This window comes from Ursus arctos, unplaced genomic scaffold (genome assembly GCF_023065955.2).
Source record: "Ursus arctos isolate Adak ecotype North America unplaced genomic scaffold, UrsArc2.0 scaffold_4, whole genome shotgun sequence".
Classification (NCBI taxonomy): Eukaryota; Metazoa; Chordata; class Mammalia; order Carnivora; family Ursidae; genus Ursus; species Ursus arctos.
In genome coordinates this window covers 94,700,758-94,719,126 of record NW_026623056.1, presented here as the reverse complement: position 1 = coordinate 94,719,126, position 18,369 = coordinate 94,700,758, and the positions used below count along the sequence as shown (strand labels likewise).

The 18,369-nt window shown below is 54.6% G+C and overlaps 1 protein-coding gene across 10 annotated transcripts in view; it reads right to left on the bottom strand.

The window, feature by feature from the left end:
* Positions 1-18,369, bottom strand: part of PCNT (pericentrin) — a 130,415-nt gene that overhangs the window by 13,280 nt on the left and 98,766 nt on the right. For 9 of the 10 annotated variants that reach the window (XM_044385194.3, XM_044385223.3, XM_026494550.4 and 6 more), the window contains 9 exons: positions 12,655-12,849; positions 11,797-11,970; positions 10,864-11,047; positions 9,385-9,607; positions 8,946-9,096; positions 7,630-8,265; positions 2,384-2,592; positions 1,406-1,508; positions 171-344 (listed from right to left, as the gene is read on the bottom strand). In XM_044385194.3, coding sequence (XP_044241129.1) covers positions 171-344; positions 1,406-1,508; positions 2,384-2,592; positions 7,630-8,265; positions 8,946-9,096; positions 9,385-9,607; positions 10,864-11,047; positions 11,797-11,970; positions 12,655-12,849 — 2,049 coding nt within the window. The remainder of the gene's footprint in view (positions 1-170; positions 345-1,405; positions 1,509-2,383; positions 2,593-7,629; positions 8,266-8,945; positions 9,097-9,384; positions 9,608-10,863; positions 11,048-11,796; positions 11,971-12,654; positions 12,850-18,369) is intronic. The other variant, XM_044385384.3, reaches the window with a different exon arrangement.

Sequence of the window (18,369 nt, the reverse complement as noted above, 5' to 3'; positions counted from 1 at the left end):
CAGGGAAGCGCGGACTACGCTCCACACGCCGCGAACCGCACGGAAGCACGGACTACACTCCGCACGCCGGTCCTGCACAGAAGCGCGGACTACACTCCACACGCCGCGAACCGCAAGGAAACGCAGACTACACTCTGCACGCCGGGTCCCCCACGGAAGCACCTACGTACACTCCGCATGCCGCGCTTCAACAGGTGCTGCTTCAGGGACTTCTCCAGCTGCGACACCGCCCGGCACAGCTCCGCCTTCTCCTGGGTGACTGTGCGCAGAGCTTTTGTCAGGGAGTCATTGTCTTTCAGGAGGACGTCCACCAGCTGGGTCTGTAGCTCTGCTGTCACTTTTTTCTTGAAAGGAGAAAACAAAAATAAATGTATACAAATTTGTTTGTTAAAAGGCATACACGTGCAGGACCTGATGGCTCAGTCGGTGGCGACATGTCTGCCTTCGGCTCAGGGCATGACCCCAGGGTCCTGGGATCCAGTCCCGCGTTGAGCTCCCTGCTCAGCGGGAGCCTGCTTCTGCCTCTGCGTCTGCCTGCTGCTCCCCCTGCTTGTGCTCTCTCTCGCAAATAAATAAAATCTTTGTTAAAAAAAAAAAAGGTACATTTGTTATTGTGTTTTTTACTGTTGGTTACTTTACATGTTTGGGGTTCAGTGGGAGCTTGTGGGGCTGGGCAGAGTGTCTATCTATGGGACAGAGAATAAGTCATCAACTCACATTTCTTTCCATTCCTCCATGAACGAGACTGCACTAGCAAAGCCAGTGTGCAACAGAACACATTCTGATGGCTCACGGCTCTGTGAGCAGCACACACAGGGAACAGGGAACACCGTGTGTTCATCCCTGAGGGGCCCAACACACAAGTCCCTTAAAACAAGTTCATTATCTCTATAATCAGAGTATTACTCAACCGACAGCTGGCTCCAGACACTGACAGAGGCACTACCTCCTAGGACAGCACGCCCCACATGGACCCGTCATGCTCCGCAGGCACTCGGTTCGCTCTCGTGCTGCCTACACACATGCTGCTTTCACAATAAACAGCAGGATTTCACCACTGCCAAGGAACATCTACCAGGAACCTGTGTCAGCAACCAGGACTTCTAAACACCTTCAGGCGCAGCTGACAGGGAGGTCAGAATTTTCCAGAAGGCCCTCGGGACTTCACTTCTGGCTCAGACTCTCAACTCAGGTGTACACGGAGCAGGCTGGGTCAGCAGGGGCCTGGGGGCACCTGCCCTGAGCACCACAGCCCAGCGCCCACTAGAGGGCACAACCGGAGTACTTGGCAAGGTCACACGGCTTTCCCAGGCCCCTGCTTGTTCTCGCCCACGGTGGGCAGTCAGAGAGTAGAGGTGGCAGGGAGGGGTAAAAAAGGAACCATGCAGGGGGCCCCACCCCTCACCTGGGAAGAGCTGGGCGTGCTCAGCTCAGACTTGAGCTCCTCTAACGTGCGCAGTAAGGAAGACACTGCTTTCTCATTCGATGATGTCCAATCGCTTATTGTCCTGTAAAGATAAACAGACACTGAAAAGGCTTATGCAGACCCCAACTGACAGTTACTCACGGCCACTGGGAACTCCGTGGAAGAAACAACAAATGGGGTCCAACACAGCTCCCAGGAGGACGTGCTTATGACTGCTTCCTTGAGCCATGCTACCCACAAAAGGCAGGGGCTCAGAGCCGCCCTACTGACAGTACCAGCCAGGACGTGACGCAGCGCTTGCACGGACAGTCTGTGAGGCCCAGAAACATCTGGCCACTGACCGCAGACTACAGAGACTCCCTGAGCACTGCCTTCTGCCGGGGTCTGTGTCGGGTGTAAGCACTGTCCAGAAGGAAGGTCCACTCAGAGATCACGCTGCTCTACAAACTAACCCAATTGCAGACGGGAGAACTGTATTTGCGGAGTGTCTGTGCAGACAGGAGAGGGCAAGTATGAATGTTTTTGTTCGCAGAAACACTCCTATCGGTCCCGCAACCACAGAGGCGCACCCCGGTTGTGTGAGCAGCGGTCCTGAGGGCTGTGGGCAAGGCGGACACCATGCGGACATGTTGCACCACCCAACCTTAGCAGGCCCAGGCAGCGCGGGCCTGGCATCTGGCCCAGAACTTCTGGGTGGTGAGTAACTGCAAAGTGGCATGAGGAAAACAGATTCAAAAGAAACTTGGATTTTTCTCTCCTATTAGAATGCAAAAAAATACAATTCTGTCAACGTCTTTCAGGAGAGTGCTGCCCACAGATTCATCAAACACACGGGAGAGACGGAGTCTGCTGCATTAAAATGGGGACCTGAAATCAAGGCCATGCCCCAAACGTCCACATGTGCCCTAACACACGAGGCTCAGATCGCAGGGGAGCAGCCGGTCCTGAGGGGCTCACCTGTCCACCGTCTGGCTGACGAAACTGGTCAGGAGCCCAGCCGCACACAGCAGCTGCTGCCGGACCTTCTCCAGGCTGTGCCGTTCCTCCAGCAGCCGCTCCGCCTCTGGGGACTGGCGAGCCGCCTCCTTCGCCTCCAGGGCCTGGACCGTCCGCTGAAGCTGCCGGATCTTGTGCTCATCTCGCTGGCGCTGCAGCTCCAACTCTCGCTGTTGTCAACGGCAAAACAACAGCAAAGTCCTTCACATGCCTGTTTTGAAAGCAGGAGCCTGAAGCCCAGCCATCACCACGGGCGGCCCCTGTCCGGCATGGGGTCCTGGGGCAGGGGCTGTGCAGAGTCGGAGAGGCAGAACTAAGCTCCGCAGCATCAGTGGTGAAGGCCTGATCTTTATTTCTGAGAACGATCAGGCTTTCACCAGCGTGAGAAGGGGAGGCTGGACACCGAAACAGGAGTCTCCACAGGCCCACGTTCTGGCTTCCACCCTCGGCGCACACATGCATACACACACCAACACACGGACACAGACAAGCACAGGAGAACGTGCACATGCACGAAGTGGAAACGGCCTCACATGCGAAATGCCCTTCACCACGGGGGTGCTGGGCGTATGCTGGGCTCCTGGAGAAATCGGTGGAACGGCAACCAGCTCCCTGCCCAACGTGGGGATCTGCGTCCCCACCAGGGAGACAGAGTGGATCACCCAGTGGAAACCTCTCTGGGCAGCCATAAATGCAAGAGGGCCACCTGGACGAGCTTGCACAGGCGAGGAGGCCTCAGGAAGGGCAGGCAGAGGCGCCATGTCGGGGAGAACCTGGGATACCCAGAACCCAGCCTCCCGCCCCATGGCCCCACACAGCACAGACCACGGGTCCTTCCTGGCGTCATCTCGGCCAACGCTCCAGTCTTGGGAGGGTGCGGGGATCATTACTTAGCTATTCTCCAGTTAGGAAAGCAAGGTACCAAGGGACCTACAGGTTTATTTTGTTTAGAAAAGACGAAATTGACCCTGAAACAACTATCTTGGGAGGACACTGTGCTCAGAAAAAGATTCCATAATCCAAAACAAATTAACCATCTATAGCGACCACAACACCAGAAGGGCTGCATTGCGTAAACTCCATTCCAGGGTGCTCACGAGGAACAATTTATTAACTTGGAAAACATTTCCTTTACGTGTTTTAAGCTATCACATTACACTTTTTATTTAATTTTTTTAAATCAAGGTTAAAGCACTTGGCTGAAAACTTTAGAGATGGTTTGGGGGAAGTCCTTAAGAAGCACATGAAGGCTAGAGACACTCTTCCCAGGGAGAAGAGGCAAACAGGCGCGCGCGCACACACACACCCAGGGAGAAGAGGCAAACAGGCACACACGCGCACACACACACACACACACGCACACACACCCCCAGGGAGAAGAGGCAAACAGGCGCACACGCGCGCACACGCGCACACACACACACACCCAGGGAGAAGAGGCAAACAGGCACACACACGCACACACACGCGCACACACACCCAGGGAGAAGAGGCAAACAGGCGCACACGCACACACACACACACACACACCCCCAGGGAGAAGAGGCAAACAGGCACACACACACACACACACACACACACCCAGGGAGAAGAGGCAAACAGGCACACACGCGCACACACACACACCCCCAGGGAGAAGAGGCAAACAGGCACACACGCGCACACACACACACACCCAGGGAGAAGAGGCAAACAGGCACACACGCGCACACACACACACACCCAGGGAGAAGAGGCAAACAGGCACACACGCGCACACACACACACCCCCAGGGAGAAGAGGCAAACAGGCACACACGCGCACACACACACACCCCCAGGGAGAAGAGGCAAACAGGCGCACACGCACACACACGCGCACACACACACACCCCCAGGGAGAAGAGGCAAACAGGCGCACACGCACACACACGCACACACACACCCAGGGAGAAGAGGCAAACAGGCGCACACGCGCACACACACACACACCCAGGGAGAAGAGGCAAACAGGCACACACGCGCACACACACACACACCCAGGGAGAAGAGGCAAACAGGCACACACGCGCACACACACACACACCCAGGGAGAAGAGGCAAACAGGCGCGCACGCACACACACACGCGCACACACACCCAGGGAGAAGAGGCAAACAGGCGCACACGCACACACACACACACACCCAGGGAGAAGAGGCAAACAGGCACACACGCGCACACACACACACACACACACGCACACACACCCCCAGGGAGAAGAGGCAAACAGGTGCGCACGCACACACACACACACACACACCCAGGGAGAAGAGGCAAACAGGCGCACACGCGCACACACACCCAGGGAGAAGAGGCAAACAGGCGCACACGCACACACACACACACACCCAGGGAGAAGAGGCAAACAGGCACACACGCGCGCACACACACACACACACCCAGGGAGAAGAGGCAAACAGGCGCACACGCGCGCACACACACACACACACACACCCAGGGAGAAGAGGCAAACAGGCGCACACGCACACACACGCACACACACACCCAGGGAGAAGAGGCAAACAGGCGCACACGCGCGCGCGCACACACACACACACACACACCCAGGGAGAAGAGGCAAACAGGCGCGCACACACACACACACACACACACCCAGGGAGAAGAGGCAAACAGGCGCACACGCACACACACACGTGCACAAAACCTGAACACACTCAGGGGTTCTGTGTCAGCAAGTCCCACTCTGGGCTGTGACTCCCCTCCTTCACAAAACAGTACAGGGTGCTTCCAGGCCACGCACCACCCGCTCCCCGCAACACGTCCAAACTACCCCGCCTCCCCGAGCGGGCGCGCAGTACATGACCATGACTGCAAAGCCTGTGTACCGCAGCATAACACATGCATTGAAAACATCAGGAAAGGAGCCAGACAGGAGAGGCCACGCACCACCTGATTCCTTTACAGGAAATGTCCAGAACAGGTCAATCCAGACAGGAAGAAGACTTGCGGTCGCCAGGGCTGAGCGCTAACGGTATGGGTTCTAGGTGGGGCGATGAACATGTTCTAACGGGGGGTGGCAAGGGGCGCACGACTCTGAGTACTGACAACCACCGATGTGCACAACTTAAGTTGGTGAACTCAATGGTACGTAAACTGTACCTCAGCAACGCTGTTCAAACATACTGACCACATCCCTCACGTGAACTTCCAAAACTAAACTAATTTCATAGCATCTGGGAGCTGACTTATCTTTGTAACACTTAGAAATCTAGAGTTTTGTTTTTATTTTTATTTTTATTTTTATTTATTTTTTTTTTTTAAAGATTTTATTTATTTATTTGACAGAGATAGAGACAGCCAGCGAGAGAGGGAACACAAGCAGGGGGAGTGGGAGAGGAAGAAGCAGGCTCACAGCAGAGGAGCCTGATGTGGGGCTCGATCCCGTAACGCCGGGATCACGCCCTGAGCCGAAGGCAGACGCTTAACCGCTGTGCCACCCAGGCGCCCCTAGAGTTTTGTTTTTAGAAACACATATTCATTTCTCAAATATTTCATGGCAGGCTAACCACTGAAAAGACCAAGCTACTGCTTTTCGTGTGTTTTTAAAAACTTATTTGGATTTTCACAATTTTTAAAAAAACGTGTGTTTAAAAAAATTTTTTTTAAAAGATATTATTTATTTGACAGAGAGAGACAGCAAGAGAGGGAACACAAGCAAGGGGAGTGAGAGAGGGAGAAGCAGGCTCCCCGCTGAGCAGGGAGCCTGATGTGGGGCTCAATCCCAGGACCTGGGATCATGACCTGAGCCGAAGGCAGATGCTTAACAACTGAGCCACCCAGGTGCCCCTAAAAAAATATTAAAAAAAAAATATTTAAAAAGCATTTTTAAAGAGGGCAACACAACTGTTAATCCATATGAAGACAAAGGATTTCATTTTCTCAGAAACAAAGGTTTCTGACTGACATAAAATGTATCTAAAAGTAACATTTTATCCAAAAAATAGAAGAGGATGGGGGCGCCTGGGTGGCGCAGTCGTTAAAGCGTCTGCCTTCGGCTCAGGGCGTGATCCTGGCGATCCGGGATCGAGTCCCACGTCAGGCTCTTCCGCTGTGAGCCTGCTTCTTCCTCTCCCACTCCCCTGCTGTGTTCCCTCTCTCGCTGGCTGTCTCTCTGTCACATAAATAAATAAAATCTTCAAAAAATAGAAGAGGAACACTTCCCAACCTGTGAGGCAAAAATCATCTGGATAGCAAAATCAGAACCACCACAGCTTGAAAAATACAGACCCATGTCCCTCATGAACATAGATGCAAAGCCCTTAACAAAAAACTAGCAAACTGAACCCAGCACTATATAGAAAAACGACATCGAAGTCAAGTGGGATTCAGCCCAAGAACGCAAGGGTGGCTCCCCAGATGGAACCTGATCATGGGAAACTCAGCGTCAACAGAATAAAGGGCAAAAACATTGATTCCAAGACCCCAAAAATGTAGATCCAAACTCGCTCATGGCTGAAAATACAGCAACAAAGGAGCCAGGAAGAGACAGACCCCTGAGACGGAGGAAGACGGTGGCTCCCAAGATGGGCAGGAGGGCATGCAGAAGTCACCCGGACACGGATGGAAGAAGAAAGCCTACTTGATGTGCAGGTGACATGATCTCACACATGGAAACCACAAATACATTACAAAACTGAAAATAACGAGTAAGTCTAAGGTTGTAAGATGAACCAACCTTATCGCTATATGCCAGCCAGGGACGATCTGAAAATGAAATTAAGAAGCCAATTCCCACTCACAACAGCATCAAAAAATCATAAAATACCTGGGGATAATTTAACAATGAGTGCAACACTTATCATCTGAAAGCAATAAAACGTCGTTGAAAGAAATCAAAGACCTAAATTATGTGGAGAGATTTCCAATTTCATGATCCACAGAGGTAACACCATCAAGGTGACAACTCCCCAAAGCCATCTGCAGAGTCAACGCAACCCCCCCAGAATCCCAAGGACCCCGAATATCTAAGACAACCCTGAGAAAGACCGAGGTCAGAGAGTCCCGCTTCTCAACACAGAAACCTGCCACAAGGCTGCGGTGACGAGAGGGCGGTGGAGGACGGACACAGACCGGTGGGACAAAGGAGCGGAACTGGGTCATGGCCCCGCGGCGCGCTCAGCCCCACGGCCGGCTGCTGGGTGGTGACACGGCCGGCGTGCTCTCACCAGTTTCTCCTTGTCTCCGGTCGGCCGCATCTCCACGTCAGCCTGGCCCGGCCCCGTCTCCGCTCTCCTCCTCGTGTCCTTGCGTCCTTCCCGCGCGGCCAGCCTCGAGTGCAAGTGCTCTAATCCCGCCTGCCGCCGAGCAGAACTCTCCCCCTCTCTCCGCAGACCACGCCGCGGCTCCCGTGCTTGGGGGTGCTCCACGGCGGCGGTCTGTGCAGCCCTTACCTCCTTCTCCCTCTCAAGCTCCGCACGGCGCTTCTGCACGTCCGCCTCCAGCTGCTGCTGCACCTGCTCCAGCCTGGCCTGCAGCTCCGCCGCGCGCGACTTCTCGTCCTTCAGCTTCCTCAGCAAAGCGTGATGTGCCGGGGCCTCCCGTGTGCCGCGGCTCAGCTGCTCCGTCAGGAGCCGCTCGTGGCGTAGAGCCGCAGCCAGCTCCAGCGAGCGGCCCTTCTCGGCCTCTAGGCTCCGCTGCAGCTGGGACAGCTGGCCCCGCTCCTGCGCCAGCAGCGCCTCACAGCGCGAGGCCTCGATCTGCAGCTCCTTCTGAAGGTTGTCCTTCGCTGTCTGCTCATGTTTCAGTGCAACACACAGTCGGTTACTCTGAGCATACTGCTTCTCCAGAGATATTCTTAACTCCTATACCAGGGAAAAGACGGGAAAAAGTAAATCAAGAGAGGTGTCAAAACAGTTTTCCTGCCCCAATTTCTGTTCAAATCCCACAAGCTAGCAATTGCACCTCCTCATTCTACAGGTAAAAGCAGACGTAACAGTTCCATGGTCACTCTGCCATCTCCTTCACGGATGGACCACGTTTTGGAAGCAGCACTCAGTAAATGCACACCCACGTCCTGGGTTCACTCGCCCTCCCTTACAACCACCACACCCTGAACACTCAGACAACATCCTGTTTGCGCTGAGCCACGGTCTCCGTGTGCGTGAAAGATCGCTTCGCTCAGCCCTGGGACTGAGGAGCGCAGATCGCCTGCTGGACACCGGTCCTCTGAGCGGCCAGATGGCGTGTCAGTTCACACATGCAAGTGCCACTGTACACAGAAGCCGGTCACTGCCATTTACGTGGCTGGACACACGCTGCCGAAGTGCTCTGTGCAGCTGGTCTGTGAGGACGCTGCGTCCTCTTCGTGGAGCCAAACACGCAGAGACAGTGGGGGTTACGAGCACCGTCGGTCAAGACGAAGATGCTGCTGCACCAGACCCAGGCTTCGCCGCTGTTACTCCCTGCCGCCCGGCACGTGCCCGCAGGGAGAGCAGGAGAGGGGCCCCGCGGAGAGCTGCCCCCCACCCCGCTGCCCAGGCACCTCCAGGGTCTTGGAGCTCTGGCCCTCCTTCTGCAGGTGCTGTAGCTGTTCCTCCTCCAGCCGGCTCTGCAGGGCGCGCTCCCTCCCGCGCTCGCACTCTAGCTCCTGCAGCGCGGCCTTCAGGTTGCTCTCCTTACTGTCCAGCACAGACCTGCGTGCGGAGAGGGGGACGTGCGGGTCACAGGAGCTCGCCTGGGGGCACACCCTGCAGCCTCCTCAGACACGCACGTGTGCCTGTGCTTGGTGCCCCCCACCCTGCACACCCAGCGCTCCTATCACAATACGAGCACAAACTGCAGCCCACGAGGGCCGCTCTTCCACTTCCACACCAAGAGAAGGGTGGGGACAACTGCGTGACTTCCTCACGTTACTCGACAAAGTCTGTGGACAGGACTGGGGGCCGGAATGCGGTGCACCAGAGCTGGGTTAGGGCCTCTACCTCAGCTGGAGGACCTCCTTCTGCGCCTCACTGAGGGAGGCCAGCAGCCTCTCATTGTCCTGTTTACACTCGTGGAGCTCAGATCTCAAGTCTCTGACGACGGTCTGCTCCACCACCAGGAGCTTCCGAACACTGCTGGCTTTCTCTTGCTCTTCATTCAGGGTTTTCTGTACGTCGCTGGCTATACGTTTCTCCTGCTCGACCTTGTATGCCAGTAACTCCACTGAGAAAGACGTTAGAGAACGTGAGACAGCATTGCCTGTGAACCCAGGGTGAGCTGTACCTGGGACTCCACAAATTAAAAACCACCAGCATGGGGATGGGGATGTATTCACTCTCGGGGAAAAGGGTATTTCCAGGCCTACAGCTGGGACACCGGCCTCCCCACCACACCCTCCAGGCCTCAGGACACCCCACAGGTGCATGGGCAGAGTGGCCACAGAGCCAGAGGACACAACATGGCCCCCCAGGGCCAGCTGTTCAGGCCTGGGGTCTGCCTAAAGGCACTAGTGCGGGTTGGGCAGCGACGGACCGTCCCGTCCCTGTAGTCACCCTGAATCACAACTTCGCCCGCGACTCCTACACTGCGTGCTCCCAATAGAGACAGCCCCGGCCCCAACAGCTTCACTGCAGAATCCTCCCAAAACCTCTCTACAAACCCCTCCGGAACACAGAAGGAAAGACACCTGCCGGTTCTCCACAAGTTGGCACTACTCCAACATCAAAACCGGAAGAAAGAAAACCACAGACCGGTACCCCTCACGCATGCAGATGCAAAATCAGCAAGCCCGGCCCAGAAATGCTCACAAGATACCGTAACACAACCTGAATGCAAGGCTGTGCTGCTGGATGGGTCTGGCCGTCATTCAGCACCCAAGACTGGGAAGAGAAGGGGCTCTGAGAGCCAACAGAGTGTGTGTGCAAAGACCACAACTGGCACCGCGTGTAAGAGTGTGAGATGGAGCACCCCCCCTCCACCAGACGCCTGCCGCGGCCCTCCGCTCACCAAAACGCTCAAGGGCCTAACCAGGGCAATTGGTAACAAGAGAAGGCAGGTGGAAAAAATAAAATAAAATGCTTTTTATCCAAAGATGATGTGAGCATCTACAAAAAAAAAAAAATCTAGAAGAACCTAAATTAAACGTAGAAACGTAGGACAGGCAGTTTAAACCTAGCACAAGCGCCAGAGACTCTCAGGCACGGTCCTGCTGGCACCCAGCACTCACACTGACACAGGCTGCCAGGACCCTGGCAAGGCCTCTGCCCCACGCACCACACAGAGTCGTCTCCCTGGCAGTTCTATGAACCGAGAAATGCCAAGGCCAATGGTCCCAGGGCCCAGGGACCTGGAGAGACCGGGATGTTGCTGGGGCCACGGGATCCAGCACTGGGCAGCCCACAGGGGCGTGGCTCACCTGTGCACTACCTCACCCACCAGGTGAATGCCGGTGGGGCACTGACACGAGGGTCGGCACTCACCCTGCCTGCGCAGCTGGTGCTCCTGCCGGCTCCCCCGAGCCTCCGCACTAGTCAGCGCCGCACACAGCTGCTGCAGCTTCTCCTGGTTCTGCAGGTGCGTCATGCGCAGCTGGGCGCGCAGAGCCTGGATCTCGGACAGCAGGCTGCTCCTGTCTGACAGGCGAAGGTGCTCCAAGGACTTCTCCTGCAGATCTCCCCAGAGATGGGGCAGGAAAGGAGGGAGAGCAGGGTCACAGACACAGCTACTTAGCGGGCCTTGCGGCGGAGGAACACACCCTGAGTGGGGCAACGGGAGCACAGAGCGTGTCCCAAGGGTGGGGGAGGCCAGGCCGGAGAGAGCACTGGCGGCTCCAGGCACAAGCAGCCCACCATGTGCAAATCTGTGCCTCCAGCTTCATGGGCACGAGCTTGGTGACGGAGACTCATCCCCGACAGAGTGAGAATAGACTCGCAGAAGGGTACCTGTGACAAACACGCGGTATGGAACACAGGCACAGAGGCCCCGGGGGACCTTCAGACCTCACACACCTGTCTCCTAGGTCTACGCCAGAGGCCACTCTGACCTGCCGTAGACCCTGCATCTAGACTCCAGTGCCCTCTCCCTACAAGGGACCTGGTGGAAACACTGCCAACCCCTCTGGCTTTCTGACCCTCCAACCCTGGGCTGAGCACGCACAGCCTGGGTCAGGCCATTTAGTGCTGCTCTGTTTTCAAGGAAAGGCCAGTTATTTCCAGAACACAGCGAGGATGAAAAGGAAAATAAATGCACAGATGTCTCCACTTTACGGAATCCTGATTAAACAGTGCCACATGTGGACTGAGGCAGGACTTCTTCCTTGGTCACTGCCACATTCCAAGGTCAAATTCACACGAACCCGTTCCGTCACCCTCTCTGTTGCGGTCTCTGGGAAATAAATCAAGGCATGTGCTCACCTGCTCCTGGACCACCTTCTCCAGCCTCTCCAGCAGGGAGCTGTGGTCCCCAGGGTCAGAGCCACAGGGCTGGGGCTGCAACTCGGCCCTCAACATCTCCCGTTCTTTTCCAAATGCCTCCTGAACAACCTGTAGGAATTCTCCTCTCCAGTCAAGACACATGTCGGGAGGTTCCTGAAATATTGGGACAAGGAGCTCAGGATTCTTATAAATGCACCCTGTAGGCTGAACCAGAAACGACCCAACAGCAGAGCAGACACAAATGTACCCAGGACCATCCCAGGGCACAAGAAGCCAACCTTGTCGACAGAGAAGAAGCTACTGAAGGAAAAAGCAGGTAAGACAGAGCAAATGCTGGCGGGCAAACCTCCTTCTTTCCCACCACAGCACCACAAGGCCCACCATGGGTGCTGCTGGCTGGCCACCCTGCCCCCCGGCAGGCCTGGGCCTGACACTGGGGTCTTGCCTCCCTGCACACCCTGTGGCTGTTAGGTCCCCTTGGATGTGGGTCAGCACCTGGTCCTCACCGAGCTGCCCTGGTTCCCTGGTCACAGAGTGGACACTGGGACCCTGTGGGCTCAGGTCTGGTCCCCACACCCACTTCCCACCACCCACCTCCAGTAGAACTCTGCCATGTGTCCTCCTCCCACAGCTTCTCCTGCCCTAATGGGGCCTGGAATGTGCCAGCATGTGGCTAGTGCCAGCAAACATGACTGAGGGTGGCTGGCCAGGAACATGGCCCCTGTGCCCACCGCTGACCCACCCCTTATTCCTGTTATCTCACTTATGTGGCCAAGCAACCCCCTCCAACTGCTCCTTGCCCACACCTTATTCTCTTTCAGGTGGAACATCCCGTACCTTCTCTCCCTTTTGGGGTGCTAGGTTCGGATGTCTCCACAGGGCTGGCACCGCCTCCAAAAGGCCGGGGCCCTCCCTTGGGAAGTGCTCAAGGGGGGCACTCGGCTCACCCTTGCTCAGGGCACTCGGCGGCCCACGGCATTCAGACAAGGCCAATATGTGGTGGCTCTCGTCACACACCATCTGTAGCAAAGCCTGCAAGAGGACGAGCATTTCAGAAAGAGGGAAAACCAGCTTGAAGCGACTCATCCATCCAGTCCCCTGCCCATCACCCCTGAATGCTCACCAGGGCCGCCTGCACAGCACTGCCAAAGAACGAATTCTGCGGTTCTGTAAGATTCTTAGACATCCCTCCCCCACAACCTTCAAAGACTGCTGGGAAACCAGTAAGAAAGACAATTTCTGTGGAAGCTACTCCAAGGACGGCCGCCCTCATTTGGCCACCCCACCAGCGCCTGCACAGTGGACACCAGCCCCACGTCCCTTCCCTAAGCCTGGGCGGGGCGCAGGGCAGGGCCTCGGGCCAGCTTCCAAGGCCAGGTCATGAAGATGCCATGCGAGTCCCTGGCTCCCCTGGGACTGCAGCTGCTGTGCTCTGAGAAGGCTGCGGGGAGCCGTGCAGGAGGCCTGTGCGTCCTTGGGGGTGAGGTGCCTGCACACAGCACCAGACCGGCCGCGGACTGCTCTGGCCCTCCAGTGCGGTCCAGACACGGGGAGCAGAGAGACGGTCACCAATGCGCCCTGACAAGTCCCTGCACACAGGGTCTGTGAGCACGTGGCACTGGGACACTGGGACACGCACACAGGCGGCTCCTGCCCAAAGACTCGCACAGAAGAAAAAAGTGGCTTCCCCAGAGTTGCCGCCAGGTTGGGACCGTTACAGGGTCCAAAGTAACCGTAACGGTCCTCACTCCACACAAAGATTATTCAAGGGGCATGTTATGCTTTGAGATCTCTGAGGAAAAAGGACTAATAGATGCCTCAAACAGGGAAGTATAAAAGTAGCAACGAAGGGGTGGGGGTGGCTCGGTCGGTTCAGGGTCTGAATCTCGATTTCGGCCCAGTTCACAAACTCGGGGTCCTGGGATTCGAGCCCCGCGTCGGGCTCTGGGCTCAGCTGGGAGTCTGCTTGATACGTCTCTCCCTCAGCCCCTCCCCCCACTTGCATGCGTGCTCTCTCAAATAAATCTTTAAAAAACAAAAACAAGTTCAACACCCAAAAAACGAACAACCCAGTTAAGAAATGGACTGAAGGCATGAACAGACACTTTTCCGAAAGACATCCAGATGGCCAACAGACACATGAAAAAATGCTCAACGTCACTTGTCATCAGGGAAATGCAGATCCAAACCACACTGAGACACCACCTCACACCTGTCAGAATGGCTAAAATCAACAAGTCAGGAAACAGATGTTGGTGAGGATGCGGAGAAAGGGGAGCCCTCGTGCACTGCTGGTGGGAATGCAAACTGGTGCAGCCACTCTGGAAAACAGTAGGGAGGGTCCTCAAAAAGTTGGAAATAGAGCTCCCCTACGACCCAGCAATCACACAACTAGGTATTTACCCCAAAGATACAGATGTAGTGATCCGAAGGGGCACCTGCACCCCAATGTTCACAGCAGCAACGTCCACAACAGCCAAACTGTGGAAAGAGCCCAGACGTCCATCCACAGCTGAATGGATAAAGAAGATGTGGTTCATATATACAATGGAATAATACCCAGACATCAGAGAGGATGAAATCTTGCCATTTGCAATGACGTGGATGGAACTGGAAGGGATTATGCTAAGTGAAATAAGTCAATCGGAGAAAGACAATTATATGGTTTCACTCCTATGTGGAATTTAAGAAACAGTGCAGAGGATCACAGGAGAAGGGAGGGAAAACTGGGAAGTCATCAGAGAGGGAGACAAACCATGAGAGACTCTTAACTCTAGGAAACAAACTGAAAGGGCTGCTGGAGGGGAGGGGAAAGTGGGTGATGGGCACGAAGGAGGGCACGGGATGTGATGGGCACTGGGTGTTATATGCAACTGACGAATCACTGACCTCTACCTCTGAAACTAAAACTAATAATACACTATATGTTAACTACAATTTAAATTTTAAAAATATGATTAACGTTTTATTTTTAATGTCTTTTCACCACCTACAATGGGGAAGTTAACAGGTATAAACACATCATGACTTCTAAAAATAAGTAAGTAAACAAATGGTAAGATTCCTCTGGTGGGGGGGGAGTAGCAATGAAGAGGCTTACGACAGAGTACAACTAGTTAACTAGAAATAGGTTTCGCTAGGATTCCAATGATGTGACCCAAAAAAGTGGAATATTAACTTAAAAGCGCTAAAAGTCCAACTACACATTATGTTTATTTTAAGAGCACTTCATTTGCTGTACGCAGCTGCAGATGGTGGCCACTGTGGGTGAGAAGGCAGGTGCAGGGGAGACCACAGGCCGTCCCCGCGTCCGCAGCCCCATCGCTGCCTGGACAGACAGGACAGGCGGAACAGCGAGTGATGCAGGAATGACTTGGCTGCAGGTGACCGCCACTTCCTACTCTTTAAATACTTTCCTGCATCTAAAAATGAGGAGAAACGCATTTTACCAAACACCTGTGAGGGCTGAGGTACTCTGCCTGCACCATTCCGCGAGCAAAGCTTCCCGTGAGGCCACTGCAGCCCTTTGGAGACATCACAGGATCCCGGGTCTGATGCTGGCCGGGACACGGAGGCCTGCGAGTGGTCTGAAGCTTGGGTACCACAGACATAACCACTGGGGCCGAGAAGGTTCCAGAGCCCTATCCTCAGGACTGGCATTCTGTCAAGGGACCTGCACTGCTGTGACTGCCCCTCCACACAGTCTGATCACGGCTTGGAAGCCAGTCCACCCCTCCGTGGCCTCCCACGCCTGCTTGTCCCAGGAGCCATTGTTTGCTGATGCACAGCGCCTCCCAGCAGGGCTGCGCCACAGGCCCTCATACGCCCCCACTCACGGCTGCTTCCAGAGGGGCTCCAGAGATGTCCAAGCCTGGCCACCCAGCCCTTGTTCAGGCTGTGAGCACCAGTACTCCTGGCTTCAGGGCACCCAGGGTCATGACCATACATGGTCCTGAGGCTCAGCCCCTGCCGCTGCCACTCTGGTTTGTGGCTGCCGTGTTGGGGAGGCCTCGTGGGGCCGGCTTTCAGATGGGAGCACAGGCTACTCTTCACACCGCCGTCCCTCACGGTGAGTGCTGTGGCTTCAAACTCCAGAAACGGTGTAGAAACTTAAAAGAAAATGATCTGAGAAACCTACCACAAAATATCTCTGTCCTGTTTTCTTTTTTTAAAGATTTATTTTAGAGAGAGGGAGAGCACAGACAAGTAGGGGGAGGGGCAGAGGGCGAGGGAGAGAGAATCTCAAGCAGACTCTGTACTGAGCGCAGAGGAGCCTGTCACAGGGCTCGATCTCACGACCCTGAGATCATGACCTGAGCAGAAATCGAGAGTTGGGTACTTAACCGACTGAGCCACCCAGGTGACCCTGGTTCTTCTATTTTCTTTTTCTTTTTTTTTTTAATGATTTTTTATTATATTCTGTTAGTCACCATACAGTACATCCCCGGTTTCCGATGTAAGGCTCGATGATTCATTAGTTGTGTATAACACCCAGTGCACCATGCAATACGTGCCCTCCTTACTACCCATCACCAGTCTATCCCATTCCTCCACCCCCCTCCCCTCTGAGGCCCTCAGTTTGTTTCCCAGAGTCCACAGTCTCTCATGCTTCACTCCCCCTTTTGTCTGCTATTTTCAACTGTCACTTGGAGACACGAAGTCGAAGGTTCTGCGTGAGGCTAACAAACAGCGACACAGTGACAGCTTCCGTCCTTACCCTCCCGGCGGCATCCATCCGGCTCCCTCTGCAGGCAACTCAGCTGCTTCCTGAAAGGGCTCCAGGGCCTTTACTGGGCTTCTTTCTGTGTTTTCTTTTTTAATCACCAAGCATTAAACCCCAAAGCCTAAGTATATACGCTTGTCGTAACAACCAAATTCATTCCTTAAAAATTACAAATTCTTCTAATATTAGGTTGCTTCGATTGGAATCGCTAAGAAACGTGCCTTTGATGTTTTAGGTCATGTAAAAAATTGAGGAATGCAAGGGCGCCTGGGTAGCTCCGTTGGTTAAATGTCTGCCTTCGGCTCAGGTCACAATCCCAGGGTTTGGGATCGAGTCCCACATCAGGCTCCTTGCTAAGTGGGGAGTCTGTTTTTCTCCCTCTCCCTCTGCCTCTCCCCCACCCTGCTCATGCTCACGTGCACACTCTCTCTCTCAAATAAATGAAGCTTTTTAAAAGAATCATTTTCTTTTGATGGTACCGTAACAGTGACATAACGGGACAGGTGGCAGCCACACCTGTGGGGAGCACAGCGTAACATACAAACTTGTCAAATCACCAAGTTGTGCACCTGAACCTGGTGGAACATTGGTGTCAATGATACTCAAATTAAAAAAAAATAATAAAGTTTTCTTTGGAGATGCTTTCAGTGTTTGAATAAAACACGACAGTGACATTACATCATTTACTTATTCAGCCAAGTTTGTGTCAGTGGTTTGACATGAAATGATTTGCTAAACCGTCAAGAGAAAAGAGAACTTGTTGAAAGTCCCACAGACCTACTGCCCCGGGGGATGGAGGTGCTCACGGACCTCACTGTGCAGTCACCGTGCCCCATCAACACGTTGTACACCTTCAACTTACACGCGGTCACGCATCAATTAAAACTAGAACAAAGGCTTTTTAAAAGTCTGCTCCAAGTTAAAGTGCCTCATGCTGATTGTGGCCTCCCTCCTCCTTCCTCTAGCGAGGACGTGGCTCTGAGCCCAGAGCACCAAATTCTTCCAGTGTGACTGTGAGCGGTCGACAAGGACTCAGCTCTGTGACCGGGGGCAGCATGACTGGGTCCTCAGGGGAGGTGCCTGCAGGGCCTGCAGAACTGCAGCGGGTGCCTCACACCGCAACACCCAGTCAGAGGTGGGTCAGAAGGAGCCCAGCACATCAACGGGCCTGGTCTTGGCGGCTGTATGACCAGCTCTGCCACGGAGTGAAAGGAAGGTTTTCTTGGGGGGAGGGGAAGGGGGGATGCTTCTGGAAAACAGGCTTAAAGGAAGCCTTGGCCCCGTTCCCTGCCAGACACCTAGAAATGCCCCCTGCCACCCTGAGGACAGCCAGCTGATGGCAGAAGGGAAGGACTGAGCGAGCATGGGTACATTGGTGGCCTCTCCAGGGGTGCGCTTGGAGCCACCCCACCAGGAAACTTCTAGTTTTGTACAGTAGTAAATGTCATGTGCTGGTGGAGCCAGCTGCCCATCACAGTTGAGGCTGGCCATGCAAATGCCTGCACTGCTACAAGAGTGAAGAAAGACAGCCTCCCTTCTCAAGTGTCAACTTCAGGAAGACAGCGAAGAGCACGAGACAGAGCGGTCTGTTAAACTCTGACAGGATGGAAACACGCCCGCTCGAGCAGCAGCTCCCGCAGCACAGAGGGGTGGGCTCTCCAATGTGGCTGTCCATGCTTCGTGGCGCCTGGCAGAGGGCGGCCCCGTCAGTCGTGGGCACATGCCACAGACATCTTAGGAAAGGCCAAAGGTCAATCTCCAGAACCAAATAAAACCCACAACCACTTCCCCACAGAGGGTCATGCATTCTGACAACTGAACTCAAGTCA